The sequence below is a fragment of the Antechinus flavipes genome, chromosome 5, assembly GCF_016432865.1.
Source record: "Antechinus flavipes isolate AdamAnt ecotype Samford, QLD, Australia chromosome 5, AdamAnt_v2, whole genome shotgun sequence".
NCBI lineage: Eukaryota > Metazoa > Chordata > Mammalia > Dasyuromorphia > Dasyuridae > Antechinus > Antechinus flavipes.
In genome coordinates, this window is record NC_067402.1 from 223,793,778 (window position 1) to 223,815,543 (window position 21,766).

At 45.1% G+C, this 21,766-nt stretch overlaps 3 protein-coding genes across 6 annotated transcripts; 1 reads left to right on the plus strand and 2 right to left on the minus strand.

Moving 5' to 3' along the window:
- AAAS (aladin WD repeat nucleoporin) lies at window positions 1–8,071 on the plus strand. 3 transcript variants are annotated; one of them, XM_051962031.1, is made up of 16 exons: window positions 1–254; window positions 693–820; window positions 1,495–1,550; window positions 1,906–1,997; window positions 2,212–2,258; window positions 2,430–2,528; window positions 2,902–3,045; window positions 5,342–5,462; window positions 6,362–6,486; window positions 6,638–6,698; window positions 6,842–6,932; window positions 7,081–7,219; window positions 7,296–7,363; window positions 7,461–7,542; window positions 7,638–7,722; window positions 7,827–8,071. In XM_051962031.1, exons 1-16 carry the CDS (start codon window positions 132–134, stop codon window positions 8,043–8,045), a joined length of 1,680 nt encoding a protein of 559 aa, XP_051817991.1. In that variant the 5' UTR covers window positions 1–131; the 3' UTR covers window positions 8,046–8,071. The 3 variants fall into 3 exon arrangements, with proteins under 3 accessions (XP_051817991.1, XP_051817992.1, XP_051817993.1); XM_051962032.1 differs by having other exon boundaries at window positions 7,126–7,219; XM_051962033.1 differs by lacking the exon at window positions 1–254 and adding an exon at window positions 325–458.
- A 78-nt stretch (window positions 8,072–8,149) lies between these two features.
- On the minus strand, window positions 8,150–12,125 carry MYG1 (MYG1 exonuclease). Its single transcript, XM_051962034.1, has 7 exons — window positions 11,679–12,125; window positions 11,426–11,538; window positions 11,168–11,327; window positions 9,636–9,788; window positions 9,413–9,535; window positions 9,033–9,214; window positions 8,150–8,359 (listed from the first exon to the last, which is right to left on the minus strand). The coding sequence occupies exons 1-7, from the start codon at window positions 11,895–11,897 to the stop codon at window positions 8,167–8,169; spliced, it is 1,143 nt and encodes a 380-aa protein (XP_051817994.1). The 5' UTR covers window positions 11,898–12,125; the 3' UTR covers window positions 8,150–8,166.
- Window positions 12,126–12,222: 97 nt separating this feature from the next.
- PFDN5 (prefoldin subunit 5) lies at window positions 12,223–21,766 on the minus strand. Of its 2 annotated transcripts, XM_051962035.1 has the most exons (6): window positions 21,651–21,766; window positions 21,459–21,561; window positions 21,084–21,115; window positions 19,848–19,922; window positions 19,653–19,758; window positions 12,223–12,373 (listed from the first exon to the last, which is right to left on the minus strand). In XM_051962035.1, the coding sequence occupies exons 1-6, from the start codon at window positions 21,720–21,722 to the stop codon at window positions 12,294–12,296; spliced, it is 468 nt and encodes a 155-aa protein (XP_051817995.1). In that variant the 5' UTR covers window positions 21,723–21,766; the 3' UTR covers window positions 12,223–12,293. The 2 variants fall into 2 exon arrangements, with proteins under 2 accessions (XP_051817995.1, XP_051817996.1); XM_051962036.1 differs by lacking the exons at window positions 21,084–21,115; window positions 21,459–21,561 and having other exon boundaries at window positions 21,651–21,737.

Here is a 21,766-nt window from a genome sequence, read left to right on the forward strand (position 1 = left end):
TTCCGTCGAGCGTGGAGGCGGCGGTGTTTGTCCCGCGCGGCGACCCGTCCGCGGTTCGTCTCCAAGTCCAGCGCGCGTGGGACCCGCGGGAAAGTGGGACGGGCCAGCTCCTGGCCGAGCCGCCTTGCAGGATGTGCTCCCTTTCGTTGTTCCCACCGTCACCACCCTGGGACCAAGTGACGCTTTACGAATACAACAACGAGCTGGTGACCGGTGACAACTATGAAAGCCCGCCCCCCGACTTCCGGGGTCAGGTAATTTACTAGGCTTACACGCCTGAGAGACCGGAACCTACATCAAATTGCCTGCCGTCTCGAGGGGAAGGGGAGAGAAAAATCTGAAACACAAAATCTTGCAAAAATAAATGTTGAAAACTATTTTTACATGTATTTGGAGAAATACAATGTTACTGAAGAAAAAATAATCTTTGGTAGTTTAATTGGTATGGCATTGAATAGGTAATTGTCATTTTTATCATGTGGATCTGGCCTTCCCATGAGCAATTAATATTTTTCTGATTAATTTGATCTCTCTTTGTGTGAAGAGTTGTAGTGCCCTTTCTGTTGTTCTGTGCTGTACCTTTATTGAGGGAGGTTAGGGAGAAAGGAAGGGATGGATATTATTTTGGAGTTTGGAAGTTCATATAAATCCAAAGGAACAAGAGGAGAAAAGCTAAATCCTTGCCTCCGCAGTGGATCAACCTTCCTGTTCTACATCTAACAAAAGACCCCCTCAAGACCCCTGGCCGTCTGGACCATGGCACCAAAACGGCTTTCATCCATCACCGTGAAAGTATCTGGAAGAGATGTATCAATGCCTGGTGAGAGCAGGGGCAGGAATCAGCAGGCACTGGGGGAGTAGAAGCGCCTTTATTTGAAGATTGTTGTGTCATTGTGATCTCCCCTAGTCTAAACCATTGATCACATCCTTATTCCCTAACCTATGAAAGATGAGCATCAAGGGTCTCTCTCTATTCTTGCTCTGGTTCCTCTGAGAGCGTTGGAAAGAGCCCTGCAGAGTTGGAAGAGCCGTGCTCAAGTGAATACTTCCCGCCTGTCATATCCTAGGCCTCAGTTTCCTCATTTGTAAAATGGAGCAATTGGAATAAAGGGTTCCTTCTAAGTAGAAATCCTGGGATTTGCATTTAATTACCCCAGACCCTTGTCTCCCTCTGCCACCTCCTCCATCCCCCCATCTATCTCTGCACTGTGCTCAACATTGTTGTATTCTATTCGTTTGTACTTGTTTGTATTTGGCAAGTCTCCTTAGAATATTCTGAGTGTTCCCTTCCCAGCTCTCCAGCCCGGGGCAGTCCGGCGCCCGCCTTTTGTTTGTCTACACTGTTTTCCTACAGTGTCTCATATGGTGCTTTACATGTAGAGACTTTTGAGCAAATGACCCACTTTTGATGCCCTGAAAGGCAGGTGTGGGGAGGCAGAGGGCAAGGGAAGGTGAGCGCCCCAGCCCCAGCCTCAGCCTCTCTGTTCCCCGCAGGCGGGACATGGGGGTTTCCGGTGTGCTGAATGAAGTGGCTAACTCTGAGGAAGAAGGTGAGTCATTCTCTACTGCTACCCCTCCCCCCCTCTGTAATGAAGAATGATAAGATCGATATATAGATATGTATCTATCTATGATATACAAGAATAGCATGTATTTAGGTCCACAGGATGCTTTCCTCATAAACTTCAAGGGCCTTTCCCCACACCTATCTCTGAACCTCAGCTCTCCATTGAAAACTTAGTGTTCTTTTCCCCCACCCCCATCTTCATTGCTATCTGTCACTCCCACTTAATATCCCATGGAGGATGTCTTCAGATCACCCCAGAAAAGGGCCAGTCGCAGACTAAAAGGATGACAAGTCCTCCTGGGATGGTTCAGTGATGGCTGTCTCCTTCGGCCCCGCAGTGTTCAAGTGGGTGAAGACGGCATCAAGCTGGGCCCTGGCTTTGTGTCGATGGGGCGCTTCCCTCCATGGATCCCTGTTTCCCCATCTGTCAGTGAGTTTGTGCTCCTCTCCACCCCCTCTTTGAAAACTGGGGCGGGGAAGGGAGGGGAGGAAAGGTCTTGGTGACCGTGACCTGTGCAGGGTGGCTTTCATTCCCTTTGAGAGAGAAAATGGTGAGCTCCTCTCAAGGGGTGAGGGGGATGTCAGGAAGGGGGTAGCGTCCTTCTATCCCTGCTCGCCATCCTTGTTCCTTTCCACTCTTCTAGCTTCGGAGTGAAGATCTGATTGCGGAGTTTGCCCAGGTCACAAACTGGTGAGGGGCACCTAGAGGCAAGCCCACAGCTTGGAGTCTTCTGGCCTGGGGGGTGGGAGCCAGGGTGGGACTCCTTCCTTTTTCTCTATCCCCCTCCCCCAAGGGAGCAAAGAACCTGTGCTGGTCGGGGGAGCAGGAGTGCTTCTGGCTCATGCTGGCTTTATGCCCCAGGTCCAGCTGCTGCCTGAGGGTCTTTGCCTGGCATCCCCACACTAACAAGTTTGCGGTGGTGCTGTTAGATGACTCCATCCGGGTATACAATGCCAACAGGTATGTGTGAGCATGTGGGGCAGGGAAGCCCAGGTTTCCTGACTGGGGTCAGAGATTTCTAGGACTTGTTGTCTGGCCCTGGCTCCAGAAGACTCCTAGACTTCCCCCCCCTAGAATCCTTTAAGAATTTAAGCGTTCCCCATTGTATATGTGTGTTGGGGGGACAAGACCTGAGAAATTTCTGAGCTTCTCTAAAGGTTTGCCATGTTTCCTTTTCTCAGACCCCTGTTCTAGCAGCTTTCCCTCTGTATTCTTCCCTCTTGGACCTATTTCCCTGACTGATCCTCTTCCCCACTCAAAGTCCCCTTTTGTCTCCCCCTCCCTTTACTCCTGTCCCTGGCCCACTCCTTTTTTTGTTTTTTTCTCCTCAAAGCACCATAGTTCCCTCTCTCAAGCACCGCCTACAGCGAAATGTGGCCGCCCTGGCCTGGAAGCCCCTCAGTGCCTCGGTGCTGGCTGTGGCTTGTCAAAGCTGTATCCTCATCTGGACCCTGGATCCCAACTCTCTGTCCACCAGGTAAATTCCTTCCCTGCTCTTCCCTATCCTGCCCTGAGCTTCCCCCACGGTTCTTTTGCCCCCCCCCCCGGGCAGCCTAAGGACTTTTGTGAATGGGGAAGTGGAAGGAGATCATCCTGGAGGAAGAGAAAACCAGCCTTTTCAATCTGGGCTCTCTGAGGGGATCAGGGATTTGGTGGGGGAGCTTCCTAGCTGGAGCCTGAAATTAAGAATGAAATCCTGAAATGGGATTTGAAAAGAATAGAAGGTAGAGGCGGTGTCACCGAGTGAAGCTGCTGGCAGAAAAGGATCAGGCATCTTTGCCCAGTCCGCGCAGGCGCTGAGCTGAGATGATGCCTAAAAGGCAGCAAAGTGATACAGTGGATGGAGTACTGGGCCTGCAGTCTGGGAGGCCTGAGTTCAAATCTCCCCTTACATACTTGATTGCTTTGTGATCTTGGGTAAGCCCCTTTTTCCCTCAGCTTCCTCATCTGTAAAATTTGTTATGAGGGATGGTTCCATGGTAGGAAGTCAAGGAATATATTCAAAAATGGAAGTGATGTAAAAACCAAAATAAACCATTTTTTTCCTTCATTACCCCATTTGGGGCTTTTTTTTTTTAATTAAAGCTTTTTATTTTCAAAACATAGGCATGGATAATTTTTCAACATTCATCCTTGCTAGACCTTATGCTCCAAATTTTCTTACCCTTTCCCCACACCTTCTACCCTAGATGGCAAGTAATCCAATATATATTAAACATGTTAAAAATATGTTAAATCCAATATTTGGATTCATATTTATACAATTATCTATACAAGAAAAAAAATCAAATCAAAAAGTAAAAAAATGAGAAAGAAACCAAAATGCAAACAAACAACAAAAGGAGTGAAAATGCTAAGTGGTGATCCACACTCAGTTCCTACAGTCCTCTCTCTCTTTCGGTGTAGATAGCTCTCTTCATTACAAGTTCTAATGCTCATTGGAACTGTAAGCCATGCTTTTTTTTGGTTTGTTTTATTTTTAATAATTATAACTTTTTATTGACAGAACCCATGCCTGGGTAATTTTTTACAACATAACCCCTGTTCTGACTTTTCCCCTCCCTCTCTCCACCCCTCCCCCAGATGTCACAGTATATCCTAGATAGAATATATGTGTGCAGAACTGAACAGTTCTCTTGTTGCACAGGAAGAATTGGATTCAGAAGGTAAAAATAACCTGGGAAGAAAAACAAAAATGCAAACAGTTTACATTCATTTCCCAGTGTTCTTTCTTTGGGTGTAGCTGCTTCTGTCCATCATTGATCAATTGAAACTGAGTTAGATCTTCTCTTTGTCAAAGAAATGTAAGCCATGTTTTAAAAAAGAAAAAATAATAGCACCTACCTCTCATTGTGGGGATCAAATGAGATAATAATTGCAAAGTGCTCAGCAGAATGTCTAGCTAGCAACATGATAAATGCTGTATAAATTTTGGCTATCATTATAAGAAGGAAAAGGAGATTCTCAACTATCCCACTGTTTAGATGAGGGCTAGGTAGCCCCTCCTCTATTCATGGGTGAAATAGAATTTCTTGAAGACTATAATAACAATAACCTTGACCTCATTAATCTAGTATTTGCTTTTTTTGTTGTTGTTCCAGTAAGTTTATATATTTTTAATAGACATCGATTCATAAAGCAAAGGGAGAGAAAAATCAGAGCAAAAGGGAAAAACCATGGGAGAGATAAACAACCAGAAAAAAGAAGTGAACATAGTATGTGTTGATTTATATTCAGTCTCCTTAGATATTTTTCTGGATGCAGATTAATCAAGTATTTCCTAACTTGACAAGTCAGGAAATATTTCCAAATCATTTTTCTTTTTAAAAAATGACTTATTTTGGTTTTTACATCACCTTCCATCTCTGAACATCTGTGACTTCCTACCCTGGAACCATCCCTTATAACAAAAAGCCAAAGCATGTCCACAAAACTGACTACCGTATTGTTCATCTGAGCCTGACAGTGAGAACTCTTGTGTCCCCTTGATCCCTTGCCTCAGCAGGGAAGGGAGACTCTTCCTCAAAGTTAGGGAAGCTCATTTGGTCTCATGGGAGCCTCTTCTTCATCCTGCCTTCTTCAGGGGATTGGATCATGGTGTTTTCATCCTAGCCCTTTCGTGATAATAGATGGCTTGCAAGGGATGAGAAGTTTTGGCTGAGATTCAACCCAGGAAAAGCTGGGAAGCTGAACTCCTGGGTTTCCCTGGGCTACCTTGTCACTTTCTCAATGTCTCACTCTTTTTTTTTTTTTTCAATGTCTCACTCTTGCAGACCCTCCTCAGGCTGTGCCCAGGTGCTTTCCCACCCAGGACACAGCCCTGTCACCAGCTTGGCTTGGTCCCCCAATGGAGGACGACTACTTTCAGCCTCACCTGTAGATGCTGCTGTCTTGGTGAGTTGTCCCCCAACCCCGTGTCCCTTTGCTTCTGGAAATACCGTTTTTCCTGATGAGAGCAAGACAATGTTTGGAGCTCTATTTTCTATGATCTAGGCACTCATTAAATACCTGTTCCATGTCAGAAACAGCCCTGAGTGCTGGAGATACAGTCAGACATTTTTTGTTCTCGAGGAGTTCACAATCTAAGGGGCAGGGGTCGGGGGAGACACTGCACTTCTGTAGAGAGACGAGGTACTGTGGGATAAATTGGAGAGAAGCTCAGCATTAGCATTAAGGAGAACTTGGAAAGGCCTCAGAGGAAGCCAGGAAGCAAGGAGGAGGCAGAAGCTTGCAGCCATGAAGGGACAGCCAGGGAAAAAGATCTGAACAGCAGGGGGCCAGCGTCCTCGGATTGTAAAGGCAGGAAGGGCCAGGTTATGTAGGGCTAGAGAAGCCAAGAGGAGATTTTATATTTATCTGGCAGTAGTAGGGAGCCCCTGTCATTGACTGGATAGAGGGTGGATATGGTCATCATTGTGGCAGGCTGGTAGAGGATGGATCTGAGTGGGAAGGCCCTGGGGGAAGACAGTCAGCTGCCAGGTTATTGCAGCTATGCAGCTGTCCTTAGCCCAGACTCATTCCCTACAATCCTGTCAAGCCTTTAGTTCCCAGCTCTCCTGGACCTATAAAAACACTTTAGGAAGGAGCAGCTGGGTGGTGCAATGAGTAGAGTACCAGCTCTGGATTTGGGAGGACCTGAACACAAATCTGGTCTCGGACATTTAACATATACAAGCTGTTGTGACCTTGGGCAATCACTTAATCCCAATTGCCTCAAAATCAAACAAAACCATTTGGGACATAATTGGGGATCTTGAGCCTCTTCTCAGGAATACCTTCTCCTTTGCTTCCAGGTATGGGACATCTCCACTGAGACTTGTGTTCCCCTTCCCTGGTTCCGAGGAGGTGGAGTCACCTATCTGCTTTGGTCCCCCGATGGTAGCAAAGTCTTGGCCACCACTCCCTCTGCCGTGTTCCGGTGAGTGAGGGGTCAGAGTGTGCAGACAGGCTTTTCTCTGGCTCTGCCCAGCACAGGGGTGCAGTACAGATTGGCTATGTTCCGGGCAGAGTAAAATAGGACATCTTGGAATTTCTGGGATCATTAACAAACCCTCCCCCCTCCGATGCAGAGTTTGGGAAGCTCAAATGTGGACCTGCGAGAGGTGGCCTACCCTGTCGGGCCGTTGTCAGGTACCGAGGGATTTCCCTTGGGAGTGGATGGGCCAGTCACCCATCGTATCCCCTGGTGCCTGGGACATGGCTTCCCCACCCTGGGATCACCTGGAGGCTGCTCCAATCCTTCCTCCAACGCCCGATCCCTTGTCCTACTTCAGACTGGCTGCTGGAGCCCAGATGGGAATCGCCTGCTCTTCACAGTCCTAGGAGAGCCGCTTATTTACTCCTTGACCTTCCCTGAACACAGTAGTAAGAAGTGTCTTCAAGGGAGAACAGAGGGCCCAGAACATTCTTAATAGGCCCAACCTTTGGGGATTGGGAGGGTAGGGGAACAGGGACAGTCACATCCCCTGAAGGATGGGCCAGGGGAGGCCTGGGCTCTCCTCCCTCCTTTCAGGGCCTCTGAGGTTGGAAGAAGGTTTATCACGTGCCCTTTCCATAGGGGAGGGGAAAGGGCAGGTTGGAGGTGCCAAGACAGCTACCATTGTGGCAGATCTGTCCGAGACGACAATACAGACACCCAATGGGGAAGAAAGGTGAGTGAGGGCCATGGGCCACGGTGGGCAGAAGGTGGGAAGGACTTCTTCCCTCACCTTTCACTGTGTTCTCTAGGCTGGGTGGAGAAGCTCATTCCATGGTCTGGGACCCTAGTGGGGAACGTCTGGCTGTGCTTATGAAAGGTAAAGGGGTGAGAGGGGGGTAGCTCATCCCGGTTTCAGCCCACAAACCTGCCCCAAGTTCTTTACTCTCTATCTATCCGTGCCTCCCTTTTTGCAGCAAACCCACGTGTCCGACATGGCAAGCCTGTCATTCTGCTGTTCCGAACCCGAAATAGTCCCGTGTTTGAACTGCTTCCCTGGTGAGGATCCCTTAAGCTCCCCCCACCCCCAGTGCAGCATCACAGTCTCTATTCCCTCCTGCCCTTCTCACTTCTCACCTGCCTTGCTCCCCCAGTGGTATTGTGCAGGGGGAGCCAGGAGCCTGGGCCCAGCTGATCACCTTTCACCCATCCTTCAACAAAGGAGCTCTGCTCAGTGTGGTGAGAAGGGGAAACCTTGATGGGTGGAGACGGGATCTGTGGGGATGAGGGCTTTGGAGGCTGGGTTCAATACTTCCATCTTCCCTCTTGCGATTTCCCTACAGTGCTGGTCCACAGGCCGGATTGCCCACATTCCCTTGTACTTTGTCAATGCCCAGTTCCCACGATTTAGTCCCATGCTGTGCCGGACTCAGGAGCCCCCTGCTGGGGGAGGTGGCTCTACCCATGTGCCTCTGTTTACTGAGACAGCCCCCATCTCTAGCCCCTGGGATCCCTCTTCAGGAACTTCTTGGTCCCACTCTCCCACCAGCCATCTTCAATAAACAAACATTCTCTTTATTTCCCTTCATTTCTGGTCTGTTTTTCTTAACAAAGTAGGGACTGGGCACTTTAGAGAACGAGAGGAAATTAAAGACAGAGAACACAATCACTGTGCTGAGAATTTTATTGAGATTCAGCAGAAGGCAGAGGTGTTAGGCGCTGGGCCAGAGTGGCACGGGCCATGCTCAGGGCACCTTCTCTGGTGCGGTGCCCCCCGATAAAGCCATTGGCATGAACAAAAATGCAGCCAGGAATCCCACTAATCTGGTCCAGGGCCTCATCCCGAAGGCCCTGCCACTGCTCAGGCAGGGGTAGTCTGCAAGCAAAGAGAGCACACCAGAGATGGAACAAGGGAGAGGGCAGGACAAATGGGGTAACCAAGAATGGAAGGGGTAGAACTGGAAACTGAGGCAGTATCCAGCTAGGAAATAGGTGAACAAGTCAGTCATGGTTTATGATTGTGATGGAACATTATGGTGGAGTAAGAAATGATAATGGGAATGGTTTCAAAGAAACCTAGGAAGATTTGTATAAACCGCAGCAGGGACAAGTAAACAGAATCGGAACAATTTATACACCAGCAACATTGTAAAGGCATAAGAACCTTGCAAAAACCAATAACTTGTGGTTCCGGGAGACCCAAGATGAGCATATTATCTACCTCTTGGCAGAAAGGGGATGGACTTCATACAAACCAATATACATTTTTGGACAAAGCCAATGTGGAAAATTATTTTGCTTGATACACATTTGTTAAAAAAAAGTTTGGTCTTCCTTCCCCCTCCCAGCCAGGGGGATATATGTAGAGAGAGAAGAGAAATAAATGTTAATTGAAAAAAATAAGCTAAACCAAAAAAAAGGATAAGGGATTATAATGGGATTGTAAGGCAACAAAAGGCATTACAAAAGTTTTGAATAAAGGGGGACTGGGGACTGGGGACTTGAGCCTCAAAGGCTTGGGAAAAGGACCTGACAATCTAGGACCTTACCTGCTTTCAAAGGAGTGCACTTCTTTTGGTACACATTGTACCCGCCATTGTCCATTCTGATCAGGGTAGAGAACAAATGCAATGGGCACTAAAGGGGTCAGCCCAGGTTCAAGATCAAACAAATGGTCCTTCCAGGGACAACCACCTTGAGACAGCTCTATAATTTCTCCACTTGGGTCCACCTTGGAGAAGAAAGTTGGAGTTAGGCATAGAGTCAAATTTCATTCTCTTACTGCCAATAGTAATTGTTGTGACTGCTCTTAAAACAAAAATAAAATAAACTACCTGGGTTCCTCTACCATCTCAAATATTTGTAATGGGCTTGGCACATGTGCATTGATATGCATTAGACATTTAATAATTGTTCCTCCCTTCCCTACCTGGAATCGATTTGCCAGGGCTTCCTCCACAAGGGCCCGGGCAGGTAACCAGCTTCGCTTATAGAAATCCAATCTTTGTACAAACTCCTCTCGTACTAGGTCCATAGCACAATGAAAGCCTGCCTGTGAATGGGAGAAAAGTCAATATGTAGTTCCCAACCTTGTAAGAAAAAATAGAACTCTTATTCTCAGGCCCCTCCACCTCTTCATGTCTTCTTCCTACCTCTGTGTCCTGATTTGGCTGGTTCCAGGTAGGGTTAAGCCGGGCAACCCGAGCACTCAAGGTGGTGGTCAGTGCATAACGAGGCTTTCCTCCCTCCCACTGGGAGATCCCATTGTCCACTGCATCTACTTCCTCCACAAAATATTCATACATCTGTTGGAAAGGACAGAGATTTGGGGTCTGGGTCACTTAGGGAAAGAAGGCAAGTCTCTCCTTGGTGTCATTTCAGGGATATGGCTTCAAAGGCACAAGCTCCTTTTTGTTCCAGCAATTATCCCTGGTTGAAAAATGAGGAAACCTGGAGCCTTAGAGCAGGTAGATGACTTTCCCTCAATCAGAGTTAAGGAAAGGTGGAGCCCAGACTATGTTCATTATCTTTTTGGAGGCCACAGGTCTAAGATGTGCTGGCTTAGAATTGGGAGAAAGCCCTTCTTATAGCAGACTGGTCCTGACTTTCTTGCATTTGTACAAGCTGCTCCACACCTCTCTGGGACTCCCTGGCTTCAAGTAAAATGGAGATAACTATTCTATTTTTTTACACTGTGGTGAAGAAATACAGTACCATGTCAAAAGTGCTTTGAAAAGTGAAAAATGAGACTCAAATGTCTTACCAGCATGAGTTACAATACTGTAATTCTCCTAATCATCTTAAGCAACATGACATGGTGAAAAAGGGCACTAGATTTGAAGCCTGGAACATGGTTCTGGAGTGTGGCCCTGAGCCCATCAGCATTCATTTCTGATATAAAAGGGAATGTAGTATTGGTAAACCAAGACATTTGGTGTTTCCAAAATGAGTTCATAAAAGGGGAGAAATGTGCTGTTCTTTTTTACTACAATATTTATTTTCCCCAATGATAAAACAGCACCAATATGGCAAACAAAATATTTAGTAAGGCAGTTTTCTCAAGCTATAACCATGAGGTAAGTGTTCCATGTACATTATTTCCATTTTATAGATGAGGAAAATACAGTTTCTTAGAGAAGTGTCATGCCCAAAGCTCCTGGAGAATTCAAGCTTTCTGGCTTCACATTTCTCACCAAATCCTGTTACTTGGTTCCTTACTGCTCAGGACTAAGAAAGGGTTTCTACATTCTCAAATACATTTGAATTTTATTTTAAAATGTAAATAATCTTTCTTAGCTCAAGGCCATATAAAAGCAGGAGGCAGGCTGGATTCTTCCTCAGATTTGGGCTGGTAATTTCCAACGTGCCGCAAAGTGTGGATTTATGTGGGTGGGGAAGACCGGTGAGATTAGTTTAAGGCTAAAACCTGACCATTCTCGATTCCCTTCTACAGGAGAGATGACCATACTTAGTTTTCACTTTTTCCGATTTCGGGCCCAGTGCTCTTGCTTCACCGCAGCCAGAAGCAAGAGGAATAACGACAGTATCGTTCCCATGCGGCAAAAATGCCTAAAGCAGCTCGACTTTTAGGCCCTCTTGCAAGGCGCCTTTCATGCTAGCTCATCTGACTCCGGCCAAAGGCCCCGGGCATCTCTCGCCGTGGGTCACCCGCGGGGCTCCCCACCTTGTCATAGAGAGTATCCACAATTCGGTCATCTATGCTAGTCTCCAGTAGCTGGGCCAGGAGCCTCTGGCCAAAGTGCAGATAGACCAGTCCCGCGCTGCTCAGCTTCGTCTGCCACGGCTTCCCGGGCCGCAGGGAGCTCATGGACTCGGTGAAAGACCTAGGGAAGGGAAGGCAAGGCAAGGCGGGGCTCTAGGGGGCCGGTGGGGCAGTGCGGCCATGCGGGCCCGAGGCCGCGGGGGCGAAGGGGGCCCGCACCTCTGGTGGTGGTCATAGCGGTGCCTCTGCGGATCGTATTCGCCACCCACATCCACCACAACGTCGCAGGTGGCCAGCAGCGCCGGGTCGCGGGTGCGCAGGATCTCCGCCTCCTGTGAAAAAAAAGGAAAGGGGGGAGGGGCGTGAGGCGCGCGCACGCTCAGGCCTCATGGTCACGCGCGCATGCAAGGAGGAGGGGAAAGGAGCCCCGACCCGCCCCCCGGGCCCCGCGCGGGGCAGCCGGCCGCGGTACCCGGTACTCGGGCAGCAGCCTCAGCAACGCGCACGCCAACGCTTCGTCGCAATGGAAGGTGCCGTTGTGGGTCCCGATGCGGGGCCGAGCCGGCGCCATGGGTTCAGCGCGGGGCCGCTTGGGGGACGGGGCGGGCTCGAGGCCCAGCCGGCGAGAGGCTCGCAGAGGCGTGGAGGGGAGCGCCAGGAAAAGGAGGCTGCGGAGGAAGAGGTGACCCATGCGGAACTTGGGGGGCGGGAACCCGAGAGTGGCCGGAAGAGCTCCCGCCACTTCCGCCCCGCAGCCGTTCCCGGGCGAGCTCTGTGGAGCGTGGAAGCGCGACCCAGGGCCCCGCCGCGGGAGCCGAGTCTGACCCCCTGCTCTAGATCCCCGACCCGGGGCCCTAGGGACACCACCCGCGTCGCGCTTCCACCCTAGCCACAGGCGCCGGGCGAGCGCAGAGGCGGACTGTGCAGCCCCGGCGTCACTTCCGGGACCCGGCGGCTTGACCTCAATCTTTCACCCTCCCCGGGGTCACAGCGGGACAAGAAAAACGACACGAGGACAGGGGGGACCCAGCGGGCACTTTTATTGGCTCTGTACAGGTGCTCTCGGCTTCCCCCATCCCTATCCCCCTCAGGCTTTGGCCGCGGCTGCCTGGGACGCCCCCAGCGCAGTGAGCTGCTGAATCTTCTGGCTCATCATCTCCATGATAGCTGTAGAGGGAGAGAGAGAGAGAGGAACTGGCATCAGAGGTCAGGCGCCGTATAGAGCTCGGGTGCGAGCGCTTGACTAGAGTCTCAAGCGAGAGTCCGAGAGCGCGCCCGTGCGCCTGGGCAGGCACTCTGGAGCACTCGCCAATCCCCATCCCCGGAGTCGGTCTCCACCCCAGCGTGTGCCCCCAGACCGGGATTGAAGACGACAGAAGAGTTCCCCCAAAATCAACGGGCCAGCCCAAAGAATTACAGGGAGGGGTGCTAAAGGTTTTAAAACTCGATTCTCGGGGTCCCCGCTATCTAAGTGAGCACAGGAGAGGAGCAAGAGCAATAGCGTCTGGGACCCGTGGAAAGAAGCCAACTACTCCCAGTACTTTGCCCAAGACGACTGTGGAGAGTCTTGTGACAGCACAGCCTTTAGGCTTCCGGGGAGAGATCAAGAAAGGGGATATCAGATAGGAAGGCCCTGGTGAAAGACCTTCGGGGTCGAGGCAGTCCGGCAGCAAGCATTTATTACTATAGAATGACTTACATATCATAGTCGACTGTGTGCTAAGCTATATACCCACCCCTGGGAGCGCAAAGAAAAGCAAAGATACAAAATTGCACTGATCTAGTGAAACAGACAAGCAGGTACAAACCAGAGAGTGCGTGCTAAGTGAGAGGGAAGGCACCAGCAACTCAGTAAGGGTCAGTAAGGGGCTTTAGGGAAAAGGGTAGGAAGGCAGGCAGTGGAGTCACAGAGAATCCCTGCAGGAACCTGACAGTGAGGAGAAAGAGCAGAGCTGGGATGGCAAGGCCTGAGAGGCAAGGCAAGGACAGGGTCCCAACACGTGGAAAAGGAACAATTGTGGGTGTTGAGGCAGATGGGAGGATGAAGGCCGGTATGAGAGCAAAGGAAAGAGGTTTGTTTATTTGAGGGAGAATCGGTATAGATGATGACATTCTTTAGACTGAAGGCAGCAGTTGAGGAAGAAAGACTGTGAGCCAAATAATGAACTTTGTTGATGAAAGGAAAAGTATGTTCCAGAGATCTGGTATCTTGATTGGCTAGTAAATGTAATTAAATGAATGAAGTAGGGGAGGTTACCAACTGATGGAGGTAAAGGGAGAACTTGAAGAATAAATGGGGGAAAGGAAGATTCTTACTCTCCTACCTCAACTAGAGAGAAGAGAGTGTTCACCCAGTACTGAAAAATAGGGAGTTGGGTAAAATCAAATGGAGGGAGCAAAAAAAAAGATAAAAGTAGTAGAAAAGGAAAAGGTTTAAGATGAAAGCAGGTTTATTACTTAGGGAGCAGACTAAACTGAGTGGTAGCTTTAGGGCAAAAGTAGGGAACTTACTTTTCTGCCAAAGGCCATTGGAATCTATAATGTCATTTGAGGCCCAATGCAAAATTACCAACATAGAGAATCAAGTAGCTGGAGGTTGCTGAACTTGGCTTTCAGCTTGTGGCAGAGGCTAGAGGTTCCCCACTATGCTTCAGAGCATAATTACTTTAGGCCAGGGTAGTACAGGCCCAGACACCTGAGGGTCCTGCCCCTCTGTCCTAAGATGCCAGAGAGAGCCTTAAGTCACAACAATGAACCTCACGGACCCAAGGGGCCTAACTCTGAGGTGGAAGTGAAGGTGGGAATTCAAGAAAACCAGGCCAACCACACCATCCAAAAGTGCAATGGGAGAGAGACTGGACTAAGCCCCAAACAGACAAGCAGGTACAAACCAGAGAATGCGTGCTAAATGAGAGGGAAGGCACTAGCTCTGAGAAACTGAGAAAGAAAGAAATCTTACCCACCTAGAATAGAAGCAATAGAAATCAGTTATACCTTGTGATAGCTATAAGAAAAAAATGCAATGCCACAAGCTAGTTCAAAACCAAAAAACAAGTAGAGATAATTTAAAAATTATTGGACTCCCAGAAAACTGATTAACTTGCCCTGCAAAGATGAATATAATCTAAGGAAAAAATAGACCTTTAATGGTAGAGAAGACTCACAAGAATTTCTGATGAAAAAACCAGAGCTTAATAGAAACTCTGAAATACTAAGACAAGAGTGTCCAGAGAAACCTAGAAAGGTACACTTATCTCAGCAATTGTAGGGAACTCTATGATTAATGGAGAAGAACTTAACAGTATTGAGAGAGTTCAATATTAAAAATAAGGACCTGTAGTAGAATGATTGTTCTAAGGAGTTTCAAGAGGTAACAAGGCAGCAAGAACATGACATGTATGAACAAAGTGAAGTAAGTCCAACAAGAAGAACAACTTTTACGCAGACAGCAATGTTGTAAATAAAAATAACTCTGAAAGACTTGGATCATTTCTATAACTTATCATGTCTGCAGAGACGCAAGGTACAAAAACATATACATTCTTGGACATGGCCATTTCAGGATTCTTTTTACGTGAAAGTGTTTATTCTTAAAAGACTTTTTACCTTACTTTTCTGTCAATCAGAATTAAATGAGAAGGAATAATGAAGTCCAAAGGAAGAGGCTACTGTGATTTTTTTTTTTTAATGCATAAAGTTCTGAGGGAAGGATAAGTAGGATAATTTTGAAAGTAAAGACTGATCTAGATATGCTTTTTTTTTAAATGTCCAAATTCACAATAAATTTACAAAAAATAATCACTTACAATCTTTGCACTGGAAAAAGATCCTAGGTTTATTCAATTAGGACCATTTTTGGACCAAAAAAACATACAAGTATCTTGTAATTCTGGCATAAACACAAAGTAACCTCTCTCATCATTCCAAATTAATCAGGTAAAGGCAATAAAAGCTTTGATAAATATGTTAATTCTTGTGCCTGTCCTCTGAGATTACCTTCTACCATATATAACTTTAAAAAGCACAATACTTTGCATGTCATTTTCCCCATTAGAGTGTGAGCTTCTTGAAATTAAGAACATCTTTTTGCCTTTCTTTGTATTCCCGGACTTAGCCTGGTGCCTGTCATACTAAGAGCTTATAACATATGACATATAACATATAAAAATAAAGGAGTTATAAGTGCTAGTGAACACTGAATATCACCAAAGAAAAAAAAATTATAGCTCAAGAGAATATTGATACTTAATGTATCACCCATGCCTTTGCCCAACTTAACATGATGTCAATTAACATATCAACCACCATTGAGTCTCTATGGACCAATTATTACTAGGCCCTGAGAATACTAATAAAAAAGACAATTCATGCATTTAGCTGGGGGAATATAACATGTTTATGGATTGGCAAATATGGGATATATGCAAAATAAATACAAAATGATTTGAGGATGGCAATAACTGGGAAAATCAGGAAAGGCCTAGAATGTTCTAGTCAGGGAGGAGAGCCTTTGCAAGGTCATGGAGATGGAAGATGGAATGTCTTTTACAAGAAAAAGCAAGTAGTTCAATTTGCTTAAGATCTGTGTATTAAGGACAGCAAATTGTAATATGTCTGGAAAGATAGGTTGGAGCCAGTTTGTGAAGGGCTTTAAATGCCAATCAGAAAAGTTTGAGTAGTCACTAAAATTTCTTGAACAGGACAGTGATGTGGTCAAACTTATATTTTAGAAATATCAATTTAACAATCCTGTAAAGGTTGGATTAGAGAGAGGAAAGACTTGAGCCAGGGATAAAATATATATTAAACTGTGAGTACCTTTTGACACTGATATTGCCATATTCCAAAGAGATCCAAGACAAAGAAAAAGGAACAATACATGCAAAAATATTGCACCTCTTTTGTGGTGGCAAAGAATGAGATAGTAGATAGGATGCTCATCAGTTGGGAATGATTGAACAAGTTATGAATATGATGGAATTCTATTGTGCTGTTAAGAAATTATAAAGGCGATAGTTTCAGAAAAATCTAGAAAAACTTGTATGAACTAATGCACAGTGAAGTGAGCAAAATTAGTAGATCTACATATATAGATATATGTATATATATATACACTAACAGTCATTGTAAATGATCAACTTTGAAAGAATTAACATCCAACATTGAGTTTTGAATTGCATAAACACAATGACCATCCATATTTCCAAAGGATTCATGATAAAACATGCTATTAACCAACAGATAAGAGAGCTGAGATTCAATGCAAACTGAAGGTTCCTTCCTTCCTTCCTCCCTCAAATGGCTAAGCCTAGAATTTGTTTTGTATGACTCTACACACTTATGGGTTTTATTTGTCATGTGTTCTCAATGGGTAGGGAAGTGAAGGAGGGTGAGTTTGAATTCAGAGCTTAAAATAACAAAGATGAATTTTAAGAGAAAAAGATAAGACAGGAGGACCAATTGGAAGGCTCCTATAATAGTTTTCCTAAGTTAATGAAGGTCTGAAATAGGGTGATCTGTAGCTAGAAAGAGATAAAGATGAGAGACATAGAGAAGTATCAACAAGACTTGGCAGCTGTAAGGGGACAAGTAAAGGTGAAGAGCCATGGATCAATCAACCAATAAGCATCTGAGTCTATTATGTGCCATGGAAAATGAATACTAGATTACAAATCTAGATCATCAAGATAGTAATGCCTTAAAAAGAGAAGTTAGAAGTAGGAGTAAGTTAGGGGAAAAGATAATGGGTTCTGTTTTTGGACATGCTGAGTTTGAGATACCTATAAGACATGCAGGTAGAGATAACCAACTTGGTTGGACAGTCGCAGACTGACAGAAAAGAACTGTTGCCTGGATATATAATTTGGAGAATTGTCTGTACAGAGACACAGCTAAATTCATGGGATTTGATGATATCACTAAGATAGTATAGAGGGAGAAGAGGAAAAGGCAACACCTATGAACAACAGCTTCCAACTGTTCAAACAAGCTGTTGATTCTGAAAAATGCGAAACAGATCCAAGTAAAACAATGTTCAGCTGTCACCATTTTTTAGATAAGCTTTAACTTATGTAATATAGTCCCCAAACTGAAAAGGCCAGATGAGTCTTGAAACCATGTCAGCATATAAGCACAAGAAGACATGGGAACAAAGGGTAATACCAACTTGGGGCATAAGTTTATCTTCAAAAACTACACACAGGGGCAGCTAGATGATATAGTAGATAAAGCACCAGCCCTGGATCAGGAGAACCTGAGTTTAAATCTGGCCTCAGACATTTAAAACTTAATAGCTAAGTGACAAATCACTTAACCCCAAAACTCAAGTTCAAATCTAGGTTCAGACACTTACCCTGGGGAAGCCATTTAATAGTTGTTTGCCTCCATTTCCTCATAGGTAAAATGAGAATAATAATAGCACCTATCTCCAAGTATTGTTGTAAGGGTCAAATAAGATAATAATTATAAAAGCCTTAATACAGTGACTGACACCCAACAGGCATTATATAAATGTTAGCAATTATCATTAATGGAATTCTAACATAAGAAACAATTATATAGAATTCAGATATGAATTAAGAATATAAAGCAAAACAGAACCAAAGTAACACACACATGAACATGTTAACATAAAGAAGAAAAACAGTTAAATACAATAGAATTCAACTCAATGACCAGTCTTGACTCTAGTGAACTGATGCTCAAAGATAATTCTGTTTCTATAGAGAGGTGAAGCAAAAACCATATACCATCAGACATGGTCAATGTGATGATTCATTTTTCCTAAGTTTAATACTTCCTTTACAAAGGAAGAATCTACCAAGAGAGGGGGAAATGACAGCTATGTGAAAAAGCAAAAACAAAATATTTTACAAAATGCACTTGATGCTATAAAGAAAATTGCAACTTTAAAATTAAGACAATTCTGAGGTACCACTATACACTTCTCAGATTGGCTAAGATGACAGGAAAATATAATGATGAATGTTGGAGACTCAGCTTTTTTCAGCAAGGTGATTCAGGCTAATTCCAATGGTCAAGTGATGCAGAGAGCCATCTGCATTCAGAAAAAGGACTGTAGGAACTGCATATGGATCACAACATAGTATTTTCACTTTTTTGTTGTTTGCTTGCTTTTTTTCTCATTTTTCTTTTTGATCTGAGTTTCTTGTGCAGCATAATAATAATGAAAATTCTTTTATAGAATTGCACAAATTTAACATACATTGGATTACTTCCTCTTTAAGAGAGGGGCTGTGGGGAAAGGAGGGAGAAAAATATGGAACACAAGGTTTTTGAAAACTATCTTTGCACATATTTTGAAAAGAAAAAGCCATTATTTTTTTAAAAAGAAAAACACAGCTTTAAAAGTTCTATTCTAACAAAACATCTGAATGCATACACTAAAATCATACAAGACTCCATGACAGATATAGTCATGGACATAACTTAATTAAAAGTCCTCTGAATAATGACATCAACTGAGGTATAAAAGACATGTTCTCCAAGGGTTGCCAATACCAAGATGCAATTATCTTGAGGTTCTCCAGAGGCTCCCATTTACAGAAGATATTGTATTGAAGACACTAAAGCCCAGAATACAAAAATGATCCCTAATGAAACAACCAAAAAAAGTATCTAAAAGAGATAAACCACTCTGGAAAAACAAGGAGATGAAGAATGAATATTTTCCCGAATTATAACATGCAGTTGCACAGACAGTCCACTGAATTAATCTCTCATTATGTATCTACCTTGAAAATGCATTGCAGATAGTCCAAATGAGTTTGGTCCAGAATTGAAAAGAAAGTTTAAGAGTGTGTTGAATTGTAATGGGGAAGATAAACAGTACTTTCTGTAGTCCCAAACTGCTCCCTGCCAAAAAAAGTCTTTCTTTTTGTTGGCATCGTTTTCAGATGATGTTTATATGTGTGAATCGTGGAACTCTACATTCTCAAAAGAATCCACATTCAAATAACTCAAAGTGTAGGCAAAAATAGAGTGTTGCAGATTACCAATGAAGTCTTTAGAGTAAGAAGCAGACTGATAGACTGCTACAGTACTCTGGAAATATTAAAAGAACCAAGACAATGCTTCCAACCCATTAGTTGATAAGCTATGAAGAAATGGAAAAACAAAGACAAGAACTGCACATGATTAAAAAGTGGCAATTTGGAGGGAGCACGCAGATTTGATGAAGCACAGTTTGAGGTATGTTTTTTATCCTCCAGTAAAACTAGAACAAACCCTAGAAGAGGCACATCTCTGCTTTTTTCTGAATCTCTCAACAAAGTCTAAGACAACTCTACACACAGAGGGTTACTTGATATGTGATAATTGCCCACCCAAGCACATATAATGCCCAGAGAAAGACAGTCATAAGAGCAAGATGGGAAAAAAAAAAAAAAAAAATTCCTGCACTTAAACCCAGAACCCATGGCCTCACCCTGTTTCATGGCATGCTTTTCCTGCAGAGCTGGCTGAATTTTTTCCATCTGCTTAGTGAGGAAGTCAATCTTCCTCTTGAAGAAGTCTTTAGCATCATCTGCTGACTGCCAAAGGAGAAGAAGTTAATGACTCTCAAGGACTCTCAGGAAGAGGTATCCCCACTGTCAATAATGCTGTATCTCACCCAACTTACCTTCTCCACATAGTAGCCAGTTCCTACATCAATGAGAACATGCTCCACATCATGTAGCTTCCCAGGTACATACATCTGAGGGGTAAGGATTAAGGAAAGGGCTAGCCCAGCCAGGGATACCTTCAATCCCTACTTAAAAACCATGAAACCACATGACAGTAAACCAAGGGTTCTGAATAGAGAGAGATGTTTTCTCAAGGGTTTCTTTGTGAACAGAGAGCCTTCAGAAACTATAGGGAAAATGCCCCGTGACTGATAATTCCAACCCCACTATCTTACAATCAAAAGCCAATTCATTTTTTCCCCTGGAAATGTTAATCCCATTAGCAATCACAGACTGATAAAGGATTACTTTTCACAAGCCTATCAAACATATGGGAAGTGAGTAGGTGGCACAGTAGACAGAGCACCAATTCAAATTTAGTCTCAGATACTAGCTGTGTGATCCTGGGTAAGTTACTTGACCCTTTTTGCTTTGGTTTCTTTATCTTTAAAATGAACTGAAGAAATGGCAAACCAATCTAGTGCCTTTGCCAAGAAAACCTCTAATGGGGTTATGTGGAGTCAGACATGACTGACCACCTCATTTTCTCAACTCACCAGCAACTTGGCTCCTAATTCACATATACTTATCTATGAAATTATCCCAGGCAGCTATTTATCTGTAGCTATTTCTGTCATGCTATTTAAAGAAGTCCATTACATTTCAGAATACAGGACCTTTTCCCTATAATCCTTCTTATAAGCGCCCAGAATAGCCTATTGAAGTGTAGGGGCATAAAGGAATAGTTGATCTAAAATTGTAAAGTAATACAGAAAAATGTCTTCTTCCTCTCCTCATCTCTATTTCTCTGTGACTTGTACATAGCTTATAACTTACTTTGTTTTACTAACAAGCTCCTAAGAGGCAAGTATATTGCTTGATGTCAACTGTACCAATCCTGTGGTAGCAGGAAACATCCTTACACTCAGTCTGGTTCATGGATCCTAGCACTCAATGGGCCAGCATAAATTTGAATCAGAGTTAGAATTAACTCTTTCCCTTCCCACTGGCCACTAGAATTTTAAAATCTGAGGAAGGCTAAGGTTAGATAATGGCAGAATAACTGGAGAACATCTTCTCGTGCCATATGAGGGAGGTGTTTTCTCCATCAAATATGGAAAGGACTCTGCCCAAGAAACGAAAATCTTTTTCTAAATGGGAAGGAAAACAGCAGTCCCCAGTGGGAAGGATACAGAACTGGTCAATGGGACGAGCAATTCTTTCCCTGTGAAGGTAACAGAGATAAACATCTGGGGAGGCAATCAGGTCTACGGACAAAACCCAAAAAGGACTCTGATAGCAAAAGTGAGGTGGTAGGAAAAGAGAAGGAAGGAGGGTATTCAGAAGTTAAAATGTAAAAGAAATTGAAGACCTTTGAGGTGCGAGGAGGGGAGACAGAAATTGATGTCTGAATAGCCACTTATCAAATTTAAGGTGAAGGGTGGCAACGCAAAGCTCTATCTACCCCTAGCTTTCTCTCCTAGAGCTCCCCTTTCTCGGAGCCTGCCTAATCCTCTCTCCTCCTCAGCCCGATCCCCTCCCGCCCCAGGCTGCCCCTCCCCCCATACCCTCGTTGTTCTTGTTCAGCACATTCAGACACTCCTTGGCCTCCACGTACTTGGTCTGCACCACCTTGAGCTGCGCGATGGAAGAGGAGAGAAACTCCACCTCCTGTAAGGGGGGAAATAAGGATGAGGAGAGGGCCAGCCGAGATGGCGGGGCTGCGCTGGGCTGGGCTGGGGACTGGGGCCCGGCCTCACCTGGTCCAGCTGGTTCTTGAGCAGCTCCAGCTGCGGCAGCGACAGCTCCGTGATGTTCACCGACTGCGCCATGTTGGGAGGCTGGACAAGGGCGGGGCACGCCGAGCGTGGGAAAC

What these genes read in the sequence shown, in the direction of transcription:
- AAAS (XM_051962031.1), top strand. Translation starts at nt 132, where the DNA reads ATGTGCTCCCTTTCGTTGTTCCCACCGTCACCACCCTGGGACCAAGTG. An exon ending in AAGAGATGTATCAATGCCTG is followed by an intron (nt 821 to 1,494) that starts GTGAGAGCAGGG and finishes TGTTCCCCGCAG; the next exon opens with GCGGGACATGGGGGTTTCCG. An exon ending in CTGTAGATGCTGCTGTCTTG is followed by an intron (nt 5,463 to 6,361) that starts GTGAGTTGTCCC and finishes CTTTGCTTCCAG; the next exon opens with GTATGGGACATCTCCACTGA.
- MYG1 (XM_051962034.1), bottom strand. Translation starts at nt 11,897, where the DNA reads ATGGGTCACCTCTTCCTCCGCAGCCTCCTTTTCCTGGCGCTCCCCTCC. An exon ending in GGCTGCTGCCCGAGTACCGG is followed by an intron (nt 11,539 to 11,678) that starts GTACCGCGGCCG and finishes TTTTTTTCACAG; the next exon opens with GAGGCGGAGATCCTGCGCAC. An exon ending in CCCTGGCAAATCGATTCCAG is followed by an intron (nt 9,215 to 9,412) that starts GTAGGGAAGGGA and finishes TTCTTCTCCAAG; the next exon opens with GTGGACCCAAGTGGAGAAAT.
- PFDN5 (XM_051962035.1), bottom strand. Translation starts at nt 21,722, where the DNA reads ATGGCGCAGTCGGTGAACATCACGGAGCTGTCGCTGCCGCAGCTGGAG. An exon ending in GCTGAACAAGAACAACGAGG is followed by an intron (nt 21,116 to 21,458) that starts GTATGGGGGGAG and finishes TTACCTTCACAG; the next exon opens with GGAAAGAATTGCTCGTCCCA. An exon ending in CTGGCTACTATGTGGAGAAG is followed by an intron (nt 19,759 to 19,847) that starts GTAAGTTGGGTG and finishes CTCCTTTGGCAG; the next exon opens with TCAGCAGATGATGCTAAAGA.